This window comes from Pongo pygmaeus, chromosome 10 (assembly GCF_028885625.2).
Source record: "Pongo pygmaeus isolate AG05252 chromosome 10, NHGRI_mPonPyg2-v2.0_pri, whole genome shotgun sequence".
Taxonomy (NCBI): Eukaryota; Metazoa; Chordata; class Mammalia; order Primates; family Hominidae; genus Pongo; species Pongo pygmaeus.
Genome location: NC_072383.2, coordinates 101,346,722 through 101,360,775, shown reverse-complemented (window position 1 = coordinate 101,360,775; position 14,054 = coordinate 101,346,722). Strand labels below are relative to the sequence as shown.

The 14,054-nt window shown below is 41.7% G+C and overlaps 1 protein-coding gene across 6 annotated transcripts in view; it reads left to right on the top strand.

The window, feature by feature from the left end:
• Window positions 1-12,441, top strand: part of PAH (phenylalanine hydroxylase) — a 115,133-nt gene extending 102,692 nt beyond the window's left edge. For 3 of the 6 annotated variants that reach the window (XM_054445692.2, XM_054445691.2, XM_054445693.2), the window contains 5 exons: window positions 3,811-3,867; window positions 6,332-6,427; window positions 6,984-7,117; window positions 10,245-10,360; window positions 11,542-12,441. In XM_054445692.2, coding sequence (XP_054301667.1) covers window positions 3,811-3,867; window positions 6,332-6,427; window positions 6,984-7,117; window positions 10,245-10,360; window positions 11,542-11,585 — 447 coding nt within the window. In that variant the 3' untranslated portion in view covers window positions 11,586-12,441. The other 3 variants (XM_054445697.1, XM_054445696.2, XM_054445694.2) reach the window with 2 other exon arrangements.
• Window positions 12,442-14,054: the final 1,613 nt, after the last annotated feature.

Below are 14,054 nucleotides of genomic sequence, written 5' to 3'. Positions count from 1 at the left end.
AGCTGGGATCATGAGAAGGTTGAATGGTGTTCTGATGTACCGAGGCTCCAACCCTGCCACTAACCAGCTGTGTGACCTGGGGTTACATTATCAGCCACCCTGTGCCTCAGTTTTAATAAGTGCGGATCAGTCAAAAGCCCTCTCCACCAGTCATCTTCCTCACAAAGAAGCATGAGAATCAAATAGAATGACCTATGAGCAAATGCTGAGCCAAGTATTGGAATTTCAGAATAATGGGATTGTGTGTGAATTTAATGGGCATTTTCCCTCAGCTGGAAGAAATAAACATTCCCACTGTCAAATAAAGAAGCTACCACTAAATATTTGAAACAAACAAACAAAAAAGTGGAATTTATTGCTTGCTAAGTGAGGGAAAACTGTACTTGTAAGATGCAGTCTCTCTAAACAAAAGAAAAATTACTTTTATGTGAAGTTTGGGGAATTATGGAGTTCAAAGATCATTGGACTTTTGGAAGTGGAAGTGTTTAGGGATTAGTTGAACTTTAACTGTAGAAGCATCACCAATGTCATTCAGAAGTGTGGTTACTGCTGCCAAGATATCTTTGATTGCTTGGGACAGTTTTAAAATCTGGATTTGTTACTATGGCCAAAAAACAATCAGATTTTTCCTTGAAGAATAGGAACCTTTTATTCTTACCACCAGAAGCTAGTTTACGAAGTCAGAGGCTAAGTGGCAGTCCTCCTTAAGCCATTTCCACTTTGGGGAACCCCACAGAAGAGTGGACAGTTGCTCAAGTCAACAAACAGGAGCTCCTGGGGCATCAGTGTCACATGATTCCAACTTTGATCTGGACAGTTCCAAGGCAGCAAGTCATGTTGAAAGTTTCCTGAGAACATTCCTTTTTGATCAGAGGCAGGACTTGCTTCCCACTACAGTACAGGATGGAGTGGGGCTGGAGCACAGGGAATGTTGGGCCCCCCTTGTTGTAGGCAAGCTCTAGGCTCACAAAGAATGGTGACTAAGAGAACAAGGTGCCATTTTGGTCTTGGATTTATCAGTGGTTTCTAGTTGAATTGAGAGAGCAGATCCAGGCTAAGAATTTGAATTTGGCTCACTCTAAATCAGAAAGTATTTTATAAGCCTAATCTGAACCAGGCTCTGGACTTGGCCCAGGGAGTGATATAGAGATGCAGACCATGTAGCTTTTTGCTTCAAAGTGGGCCTAATCGTAGTCTACGTCTCTGTCTACACGCACTCCTCTGGTGATCTCACTCAATTTCATGGCTTTAAATACCATCTCTACTCTGATGATGGACACATTTACATCTGCAGCCAAGGCTTCCATCCCCAAATTCAGACTTACATATTGAACTGCCTATTCAACATCTCCCCTTGGATGTCTGTAAGACATCTCTATCATCCTGTCCAAAACTGAGTTCTGGATCTTCCTTCTCAAACCTTCTCCAGCACAGCTTTTTCTATATCAGTTCATAGGAACTCCGCCCTTCCAGCTGATCAAACGATAAGCACTTTGGGACATTACCAACTCCTTTCTCTCTTAACCCCACAACCAATCTTTCAGAAAATCCTGTGTGTTCTACCTTCAAAATATGTGTAGAGTCTTCTCATCCTGGTGACTGCGGTAGCCGCCTCACTGGCCCCCTCTAGTGGTCTCTACCCTGGCCCCCTCCAGTCTCCTGGTGTCCTGTCTACCCTCCACCTCTCCAGTCTCCTGGTGTCCCGTTTACCCTCAACCTCTCCAGTGTCTTGGTGTCCAGTCTACACTCAGCCTCTCCAGTCTCCATGTGTTCTGTCTACACTCAGCCTCTCCAGTCTCCTGGTGTCCCATTTACTCTCAACTCTCAAGAAATGCAAGCTTTTGCACTGGCTATATGCTTGGCCAATAGTGTGCTTCCCTCAGATGTCAGTATAACCAACAACCCCACTTCCTTCAAGTCTGTGCTCAAATATCACCTTCTCAGTGATGCTTACCCTGGAACCCTATTTAAAATCGAAGTCTCCCCTTGATCGCCTGGAGCTCTTAGTCACTCTTGTTTATTTCTCCTTTTGTTTCTTCTTTCCAAAGAACTTATATTCTTTGGAATATTCTACACTCAGCCTCTCCAGTCTCCTTGTGTTCTGTTCACCCTCCACCTCTCCAGTCTCCTGGTGTCCCGTTAACCCTCAACCTCTCAGTGCCCTGGTGTTGTGTCTACACTCAGCCTCTCCAGTCTCCTGGTGTCCTGTCTACCCTCTACCTCTCCAGTCTCCTGGTGTCCTGTCTACCCTCTGCCTCTCTAGTGTCCTGGTGTCCTGTTTACCATCCACCTCTCCAGTGTCCCGGTGTCCTGTCTACCCTCAACCTCTCCAGTCTCCTGATGTCCTGTCTACACTCAGCCTATCCAGTGTCCTGGTATCCTGTCTACCCTCCACCTCTCCAGTCTCCTGGTGTCCTGTCTACCCTCCACCTCTCCAGTCTCCTGGTGTCCTGTCTATCCTCAACCTCTCCAGTCTCCTGGTGTCCTGTCTACCCTCAACCCCTTCAGTCTCCTGGTTCCCTGTCTACCCTCCAGTCTCCTGGTGTCCTACTGTACCCTCAACCCCTACCATCTCTTGGTGTCCTGCCTCTACTCTCAACTCCTACCATCTATTCTCACACAGCAGCCAGGAGTACTTGATAACACAAGTGAGATCATGACCATCTATCTGCTCATTACCCTGCAATGGCTCCTGTTTCACTGAAAGAAAAAACTCAAGCCCTAAAACATCTAAAAATATTCTACGTGATCTGGCTCTGGATCCCTCTTTGATATCACCTGCCACTGCCCCCTCACTAATTCTTCTCCAGCCACATTGGTTCCTCCCTGTTTCTTGACCCAAACAACACTGTCTTTTCTTGGGAAAGAAATGCAAGCTTTTGCACTGGCTATATGCTTGGCCAACAATGTGCTTCCCTCAGATTTCAGTATAACCAACAACCCCACTTCCTTCAAGTCTGTGCTCAAATATCACCTTCTCAATGATGTTTACCCTGGAACCCTATTTAAAATGGAAGTCTCCCCTCGATCCCCTGGAGCTCTCACTCCCTCTTATTTATTTCTCCTTTTGTTTCTTCTTTCCAAAGAACTTATATTCTAACATAGTTATGTATATGTTCATTATTTATTGTCTGTCTCCACTAAAACTCACAAGATGTCTTTACTGATTTTATACACTGCCTGGCACATCGAATGAACTTAATAAATATTTTGAGAATGAATTAATGTATACAGTAGGAAAGACACATACACACAAGGCAGGCTGCAGTAAGTGCTGTAAAAGAGACAAAGAGACAGTAGAGAAATTCTGCAACAGAAGCTGTGGTGAGAATTAATCTATGACATGTTAGACTCTCCACCTATATATATGCCTGGACCAATGTCACCACTTATCTGCAGTCCTCCTGTGATGTTTCCAGGCTACATGATTAAGACTCATTTAACACTCCAGGAATGTTCTGCTGATGAATAATCACTGAGCTGGAGTCAAGAGAAGAAGCTTTAGATACTAACCGACCCTGTGACCATGAGCAAGTCACTTCACTTCTCTGTGCCTCAATTTCCTCACTTATAAAGTGAAAAGAAAGGGCCAAGTGAGAGTGAAAGGGTCCCCCTGCCCTGGAGATCTGTGATTCTATAACATATGGGCAGGAAAGACTTGACACCACACTCAGGGTCTATGTGGGCCATTCTGAAGGCATCTGGCCACCCATCACCTTTTTATGGCCAAGTACCAGGTTGGTTCTGTGGGTGAAACTTAAAGACGGCCAGACACCAGCTACTCCAGTGACTGTTTTCCCCCAATTACAGGAAATTGGCCTTGCCTCTCTGGGTGCGCCTGATGAGTACATTGAAAAGCTCGCCACAGTAAGTCCCTTCTCTCCCTGGGTGGATGGTGGGAGTGCTATAGGCTATGGCCCTCAGGTCTCTGAAACTTTCCTACTCCCTTGGAAGCCAGGTTATCTGGGGAAAAAAATCAGAATGTGGTGGGTTACATTTGCACCAGTGAAACTTCACATTTTGATAGATTTCTCCTTAATAATTTGATTTTGAAATCAGCTACCTGAAGATGTTTACATCTCTTAAATTTTAAGCAGTATCTTGAACCCACCAACAAGCTGTAATAGTAGCCCTTGAAAACCCTTGGCATAAAGTGTGTGTATGAAGTAATCTGGATCCAGAGCTTTGAATGTGGAATGTTTACATCTCTACTTTTCACACCAGAGCATACATTAGGATCTTTTCTTTCTCAGACATGAGGGAGAAATGGGGGTGGGCTTTCCCCTTCTTGCTGAACACTTTCTTCTCCTGAGTATATCTGATGACACTTGTCCACTGGGGCTATAGAAGCAGCAATTCTGCATAGCAGGTGATTTCCTTCCTTCATACTCGTTTCTAATTCTAGTACATCTCACCCCAGCCACTAGCCACATTGCCTGTCCTGGAAGTTGAAAAATAAACATTTATAATTGAATTAAGGACTGCCAATGAGTGCAAATCTATTATTAAGATATATCAGTTTAGAAGCTTATGAACTCATTCCATCAAAAGGCTAAAAACTCCCAGAAGGTTATTTTCTCACTGACAGTTGCTTTCAGGCGCTGGACAGTGGGTTTTTCTTCCTCATCTCTAAAAATGGGATGCAATAGCTCATATCTTGCCCATCTCAAAAGCAACTAAAAATTTAACTATTTAAATTGAATTATTTAAATTTTTGTGAACATAGGTTTTTAAATGCCGGAGGCTACAGAGATACAAGGAGCGGCTTTCAAAGAAGTTACAGAGCTGGATAGAATTTCTCATTTCTACAAAGAAAATAAACTTGGAACGCAAAGCATCATGTTATCTGCCATAACAATATTAAAATGACTTATCACCAATTCGACTTCTCTAAAAAATTGTTACTGATTGAAAAAATGTTACTGATTGGTTGGGGAACAGTCCTGGATTCTTGCTGCCCATAATTTGCTGTGTAACTACATGCATGTTGCCTTACCTTCCTGGGCTGAAGACTCCTCACCTGTATGTGAGGAGGTCAGACTGACTGAGCTCTGACAGCCCTCCCAGGTTTAACATTTTCTAGTCCAATAAACAGATGTAACTAATAACCTACCCTTAATTCTCCAAAACTGTGACTGTCTCCAGCAGCTAACTGAGCTCTGGGTTCCTCTTAGCCCCAGAACCCCAATATTCTTTTTTTCAGGCCAACTCTCTAGGACATATTGAACTGTCAGTTATTGAAAGAAAAATACTTGGTTATTTGCATAAATGCAGTAGTTGACTTCAGAAACATCCCCAAGTTTTAGCATGGATGATGGGACATTCTCCTCACTGATTCTATCACTACCCAATCTGCTACCTCCCACTGTTGTGCCTGATGAGCTCTACCAGCTTCAGAGCATCTGAGGAACATCTCAGTCTAGTTGACATCACAGAGAAAAAAACAAAAGAGACGGAGGAGTTCCTGTTATATGGAGAACAAATTGTTGGGGGCCTCCTTTTGGGGCTTCTTAGTACCTCCTGATATTTTCCATCATGCTTTACATTCAGCCAACACTCGATTCAACAGGTGACTAGATAGAGTGAGACACAGGACACAGAGATGTGATCACAGGTCATGCTGATTCAAAGAACAAACCTGCACAGGCTTCTACCTGGGCAATCCTGTCCATGGCACTGGGGCAGTTGCTGCCTTCTCCTTCTTTGGGGTGTGCACTAGTCAAAGATCTCCAGAGAGAAAGAACCAGTGAGACATAGAGAGAGAGAGAAAGAGAGAGAGGGAAATCTGAGGGGGACTTATTAGGGGAATTGGCTTACACAGTTATGGAGGCTGAGAGGTCCCACGATATGCTGCCTGCAAGCTGGAGAACCTGAAAAGTCAGTGGCGTACATTAGTCAAAGTTCAAAAGCCTCAGAACCATGGAAGTTGATGGTATAACTCTCAGTCTGAGACCAAAGGCCTGAGAACTCCTGGGTGGTGGTTGGGTGCGAGTCCCAGAGTCCAAAGGCCGGAGAGCCTGGAGTTCTGATGTCCAAGGGCAGGAGAAACAGGGTGTCCTGGTTCAAAGAGAGAGAGAATACGAATGTGGCTTTCCTCTGCCTTTTTCTTCCATCTGGGATTCCAGCCCATTGGGTGGTTCCCGCCCACATTGAGGAAAGATCTTCTCCACTCAGTCCACTGACTCACATGCCAATCCCCTCCAGAAACACCCTCATAGACACACCCCAAAATAATGCTTTACTATCTATCCAGGTATCCCTTCATCCAGTCAAGGTGACACATAAAATTAACCATCACAGAGTGTGCTCTCAGATTGACTTTCCATTCCAGATTTACTGGTTTACTGTGGAGTTTGGGCTCTGCAAACAAGGAGACTCCATAAAGGCATATGGTGCTGGGCTTCTGTCATCCTTTGGTGAATTACAGGTATGACCTTAACAGGAACCAAGGATAGATTTGAAAGTGGTGGGTACAGAAAACCATTATTGTGCTTTCAATATTGTTGAAACCCTATTTGTATCCATTTTTATATGCAACCTGGGAACTCATTCTCCAGTGACTGGTGCCTTAGCAGCTATGATTTGATTATGGCTGTGGGTGTTACAGATAGAAATGGAATTGCAAGTACACATATCTCTGGGGAGAAGGGGCCTCCTGATTCCAAGGCTGACCTATGCATGCAGGCTTGTGAGTATGCAAACACATGCCAGAAAGTGTGGTTGGCTCCCACATCATCTATGGACCGCCTTACTTGAAAGTAATTGGAATGAATTACTCCTTTCTCCCTTGGCTGTAGGTTTTAGATGAGCTATGAAGGGTAGAACCTAGTATGTGCAAAGTAATTTGGCTCACAGCATTTGGGCTGTGATGCAGAAGGAATCAGGGTGAGATGAGAGAAGGGGCACAAATGGCCTATGGGATGCAGCAGGGAATACTGATCCTGATTTAACAGTGATAATAATTTTTCACTTGGGGCCTACAGTACTGCTTATCAGACAAGCCAAAGCTTCTCCCCCTGGAACTGGAGAAGACAGCCATCCAAAATTACCCTGTCACGGAGTTCCAGCCCCTGTATTACGTGGCGGAGAGTTTTAATGACGCCAAGGAGAAAGTAAGGTGAGGTAGTGACAAAGGTGAGCCACTAGCTCTGGGGGCCTCCTGACTGGTGCCACTCATCTGTGGGTGGTTGGCCAGGAGAGTGGACTCCAATGCCTACAGCAACTTTGTACCATAGACAGTTTCTCTCCCATGTTCTCCACCCTCCTTTTCTTCCGTTCTCTGTTGGAAGGTTGGGCATGCTGACCTTTGCACACACCCCTGCCACCTGGTCCCTGTTCAACGCAACCACCAAGTCAAGACACTGAAGCCTCCTGAATACAGAGTGGCCACAGAAGTCTCCCCACAAAATCAAAGAAGTCTTATAACCTAGGAAGTCCTTTCTTCACTTTCTTCTCCCAAACACCTACAAAATGTGCTTTGTCCTTTGTATCTTTACCCAAATTTAATCTCTATATGTCTTTCTCAAACCAACTTATTTCTACTCATCCCTGCCACCAGTGCTTCTGTAATACTTATTAACTTGTAATATATTACATAAGGTAAGCTCCATGAGGGTAGAAATTTTGTTTTCTATTTTCTGTTTTTCCTCCAGCCCCTGGAACAATACCTGACACAGAGTAAGCACTCAGTAAATAATTGGTGAAGGCATTAATCTCAGAGGCAGTTCAGCAAGAGGCTGATGGAGTGGTTCTGGGACTCTGAGACTGTTGGCCCTCTAAGTGCACAGTTCCTGCACCTAAGCAGGAGACATACTGGGCAGAGGGTCCACCTGGACATGAATATCCTAATACTCACTGTATGTTACCACTTAAAAAAATCTTATCAGTGATGGATGACAGGCATGGGACATACGGGCCTTTGGGAGTCTATGACACTGGGTATGTTAGCTTTCAACCCTATCTATGGCCTCTGAGAGGTCGGAGGAATGGAGGGGAGTGGTGATAGAATAAATGACTTCTCAAAGAAATCCACACTTTTGAAAAGAGAGACATGAGGGAGAAAAGAGACATAAGGGAGAAAGTCAAAGACATAAATGAACATACATCTTAGTCCTTCCTTTCTAAATCCAAATTCCATCCTCCCCAGACCCCTCACAAAGAAAGGTGAAAATTATCCTTTTGACAGCTCATTCACTTGCCTTACATTTGCAAGGTAAGATTGTGGGACAAGACAGGTCCAGCTAACATTTGTTTGAGAACCCTTTGGAATAAAGAGACTTCAAGGAGGACTAATTTTCTTTCTTTTAAAATAGATATTCCTTAATTTAAGTCTACTATCTTTAGATAATTAAAGGTAAAATGCTGGCCCACAAATCCACTTGGTGTGGCCTAAAATGACTATTTCTCCAGCTCTGTCTAGAGCTCTCAAGTCCTTCTGGCTCTGCTTTTTTGGTTCTCTCCTAAACTGGGAGCCTAGCCTCCTTCCAGCATCATCCCCCTCTCCCTCCAAGGCTCAAGGTTTGGACCCAGGCATTGGGGCTTAGAGGCAGTGCTGATGAGCACCCTGTCATACCAAGATCACATTTGGGTGGGCCCTCCTGGAGACAACTCTCTAACCAGCAAGTGATCTGTCCCAGACCAGCAGGGAAGAGCTTGCCAAGAAACAGGCCTGTCAGTACCAAGGCCTCAAGGGAAACAACCATGAAAACCCCATTCTGCTGAGAAGTGGCTCAGAGAGTCAAAGAGAATGCTAAAGGACGGGGTTCAAAACAAGGAATCTGCACATCCCTTTGGATTCCCTCAAAGCATCTCAGCCAAGAGAAACCAATTCTAACCACTTGGGGTTTCAAGATTCAAGTTGTAGGCAGAGATGTGATTGGCTGAGCATGGTTCACATTCTACCTCCTCGCCAGAGGAGGGCTGGCACTGAATACTGACTTCTGGACTGATACACACCTAGTAGGGTAGGGGTAAATCACCTAAAGCAAAAATGAGCTGCTTTATGGGAAGAAGGAGGAAGAGGTGCAGAGCAGGCAAAATCACAGATGTGCAACACGTGGCTCATGCCACCAGCTGGGCTGAGACAGCTCCTTTCAGACAAGAAAAGGTGGAAATATATACTTGGCCATTTGTTCTTCATGAAAGATAGCAACTAACACTCATGGGGCACTTACTCCATAGTATAAGAGCATTTGCTGCAACCCCCTGGGGCAGGTACTACTATTGCCCCAATTTTACAGAGGAAATTGGGGTACAGAAGAGTGGTCCCCTGTGCCCATGGTCACAAGGGCCATAATAGACAGAGGCAGGGTTTCAGCATAGGCAGCTTGACTTGGAACTTGGGGAGCCACTCTTGCCAAACTTGGAGGTCCCTACTGTCTCCCGTAACATTGTATTTTCAGTACAGCAGCTTATACGTTCACCAGAGGCCAACTTAGAAATTTGTGATTACTTTGCAACATCTTGTTAATGGTATTGTATGATGTCCCTCATAGAGGCCCTCATGGTGGATTTCTCCCAGATCCAGGAGTAAGGCACTGGGAAGGCAGGAAAGCAAAGGGTCCAGGCCAGAGTCAGACTGCCTGGGTTCCTTCCCAGCTGCATAACTTACTGACAGTATGGCCTTAGTAGTCACATAGCCTTCCCAAGCTTGTTTCCTCATCCGTAAAATGGGCATACTAATGGTGCCTTTCTCCTAAGATTTTTGTGAAGGTTAAATAAGGAAGGATATTTGTAAAGAGCATTGGGCAGTTAGAACTTAACATAGTTCTTGGTACATAGAAGGTACTCCATCGATGTTAAATTTCATTATTAACATAGTGCTTTCTTCACCACTTGAGAGCTATTTCCCTCTGCATTGATTGTCAAGCATTTCAGAGCTTTTTTTCCTCTATATAGCATTCTTTAGCTAGATTTTACTTACTCTTGATTTTATTTAATGATAGGAGTTTGTGGCTTTATTGTATTCAGTACTTTCATTGTAAGCTATCTCTGTCTTCTTGGAGCTAGGTGACTAAATAAATATGTGTATATATGTGTTTGTACATACACATACACACATGCAAAGTCTTCCCAAGAAGACTCACTAAAACTCCATTCCCCCTCCTCAGCCCTGGCTGTTGAAGACCCTCCTCTAGGGAGGTGTCCGTGTTCCTAAAAAAGAAGTAAAATGCCACTGAGAACTCTCTTAAGATTACCTTTCTCCAAATGGTGCCCTTCACTCAAGCCTGTGGTTTTGGTCTTAGGAACTTTGCTGCCACAATACCTCGGCCCTTCTCAGTTCACTATGACCCATACACCCAAAGGATTGAGGTCTTGGACAATACCCAGCAGCTTAAGATTTTGGCTGATTCCATTAACAGTAAGTAATTTACACCTCACGAGGCCACTCAGTTTCTCCGTAATAGAAGACTGTCTTTCCCTACCATCGCCATAGGAAAAATAATAAATTTATTGAAATATTTAATTAAGAAGAAAAGCACCTCCATGTAAGCCATGGGTTCACTGATGGAGAAGAACTTGACAAAAAGGTCAGAATTACCCTTGTGTCCTTTTTCCTTTGACCTTCCTAGATTCCACTCCACCTCCTACCATCATTCCACCTTTCCACACTTGGCCTATCACTGCCATGTTCCTTTTTCTCCTTCGCCTCTCCATCCCTTCTATGCAAAGTGTCCAGTTGGTATCACTCTGCCTGGTTCTATCCACTTTATAAGCTGTCCAGTGGCTCATCTGTTGGCCTTCCACTCTTCCTTCATAATGAGAATATTATAATAATTGCTCTTAAGAATATCACAGGGTTACCTCATTTATCACCTGATTATCTCTCTAGCCCTTCATACTCTCTTCCAGCAACACTGATCAATTTTTAGTTCTCATGCTCTTTCCTGACTCCTAACCCTTGCCCATGCAGTTCTTTATATTTAAAATATTCTCCTTTCCAATCTCATTTACTTGGTATGTGAAGACATGGCATAAATGGAAGGCTGCATCACACCTTCATCCAGTGATCTTGCCATCTAGACTGAATTATCTGCTTAGACCATGGATTCTAAAATTTGAATGTGCATCAGAATCAAATGAAAAGCTAGCTAAAAATTAATAACTTTGAGTCACAGCCAAGGCTAAATTTACCAAATTTGTGATAACTCTTGGGAGTTTATAGAACTCAGGTGATTCTGACACTAGAGTTTTGTGTGAACCATACTATTACGTTCAATGATTTCACTTCTTGAAGCATCTGCATATGGTAATGTAAAAGAGAAATGGAACAGCTAATGATTTGCCTGGGGAAAGACCTGTTAAGTCCTTCCCTGGGAAGTGACCTATGGAAAAGGGACGCTGATTACATTAATGGCTCTGGCATTTTCTAAAACATGCAAGTACTTATACCATAATGAGGCTGTAAGCTCCTTGAAAGTTGGGGTGGCATCCAGCTCATCCAAGAAGCCCACTTATCCCCTAGTGCTTTTCACTGAGGACACTTGAAGAGTGTTTGTTTATTATGTAAGTGGCCCATTTTGATGGTGGTTTTCTTTGTAGGTGAAATTGGAATCCTTTGCAGTGCCCTCCAGAAAATAAAGTAAAGCCACGGACAGAACGTGGTCTGTCAACTGTGAATCTGTTGATGGAGATCCAACTATTTCTTTCATCAGAAAAAGTCTGAAAAGCAAACCTTAATTTAAAATAACAGCCTTAAATCCTTTACAAGATGGAGAAACAACAAATAAGTCAAAATAATCTGAAATGACAGGATATGAGTACATACTCAAAAGCATAATGGTAAATCTTTTGGGGTCATCTTTGATTTAGAGATGATAATCCCATACTCTCAATTGAGTTAAATCAGTAATCTGTTGCATTTCATCAAGGTTAATTAAAATTTGGGACCTGCTTCATTCAAGCTTCATATATGCTTTGCAGAGAATTCATAAAGGAGCATGTAAGGCTAAATGTAAAACACAAGACTGTCATTAGAATTGAATTATTGGGTTTAATATAAATCGTAACCTATGAAGTTTATTTCCTATTTTAGTTAACTATGATTCCAATTACTACTTTGTTATTGTACCTAAGTAAATTTTCTTTAAGTCAGAAGCTCATTAAAATAGTTACAAGCATTGAACTTCTTTAGTATTATATTAATATAAAAACATTTTTGTATGTTTTATTGTAATCATAAATACTGTTGTATAAGGTAATAAAACTCCGCACCTAATCCCCATAACTTCCAGTATCATTTTTCAATTAATTATCAAGTCTGTTTTGGGAAACACTTTGAAGACATTTATGATGCAGCAGATGTTGACTAAAGGCTTGGTTGGTAGATATTCAGGAAATGTTCACTGAATAAATAAGTAAATACATTATTGAAAAGCAAATCTGTATAAATGTGAAATTTTTATTTGTATTAGTAATAAAACATTAGTAGTTTAAACAATTTCACTGTTTCAGTTATTTCCTGGAATGAAATATTCCTCTCACTGCCTTAGAAATACATTAGCTAGATAATTTTGTAACATGAGAAAATGGCCAGAGGCTCATATCTCCAACCCTTTGCAGGGACTCCTTGTGACACTCAAAGTCATGCCTGGACAGTCAACAGACTTTGACTTTTGTTGATTGTGTATTTGCCATGAAAACATGAATATCTGAGAAGCAGTGGGGAGAAAAAAAACAATGTCTTTGAAGCTATGATTTGAAATTCTCATACTACTTTACATTTTATTTTGGAAATAGTTAAGTCTTAAAGAATTTGCAGTGTTTCTTCGAGTTTAGTTCTCAGAACAGCTGTAGTATCATCAACAGCAAATTCTGGGTACCTTCCCAGCTCCACCCAATTTGAATCTCTGAAGATAAGGCCCAGAGACCTGTATTTTTAAGTACCCCAATTTTTTTTTATTATTCATAGCCAAATTCTATCAGGTACATTCAGTTTGAGAAAACCTGACTTGTGGTGGTCAGTCTGCCACTGCCAATGATGTCAATGTGGATAAGCTGTTTCCCTTCTTTAGACCTCAGTGTCACTCGAACAATGAGGGAGTTAAACTTTATAAACCAAGGTCCATTGCAGCCTTGAAATATGATTCAAGTGTTCATATGTGTCTTTATATAGCTATTCCTGATCCACTAATGGGGTGTTACAATACCTGCTTACATATGCCAGCTGGGAGGAAAGAGGAATTTGCTGAATGTGTCTGAAGTTTCATTGTTTTGAAGTTGGAATTTTATGCCTGTATCTATGTTTATGCCTTAGTAAAACCCACTGATTTTAAAAGTGAAAAAGGATTTTTTTCTCTGCTTTTACTCTAAACACCAAACAATCCCTGCAAAGGGATTATTCTGATGTTTCTTTATTTCACATGAAAAGTTAATTATTGACTCTGGAACTCAAATATTAGATAATATTTTTGACAATATTGAAGAGTGAGATTTAGTCCAGTAAAGATGTTTTAATGAGTTTGAAGGTAAAGTTTCGGTTAAGTTATGATTTTCACAGGAAGTTACATACTGAATGAAAGATAATATTTGTATTTTTGGTAATGTGCTACTCAGTTCTTAGCTCTTTTTTATCCAGATATAAAAGCCCAGTCTATAGCAATGGGATTTAATAAATTTCCAATATATAAGTGTTTTTATTTGTTTAATTTCTAGTAAATGAGCAATATTTTAGAAACAGTATCAGTCTTTACTGACAGATGATCTTGCTGAGTACAATCAAAATAAATACATAAAAAATTCCAAGCCTGTGGCATTGATGTTTAATAAGTTTCTGAAAGTAGGAATCTGAATTTTAACTGTAGGTTTCTAAGTTATATAATTTAGTTGTGTTTTAAAAAATCCACCAATAAAATGTCAGCTTTATAAAAACAGAAACCTTGACTTTATTTTCACCTCTAAAACCATTAGCACTTAGCCCATAATAGATGCTCAATAATTTATTTTAAAACAGTTGCTGTGTGAGCTGCATCACAAGGAAGGTAGGGAAAATTGTTTATCACAAATAAACTATTGTGTAAGAAAAGTTTAGAAACAACTAAATTTGTAATTTTTTA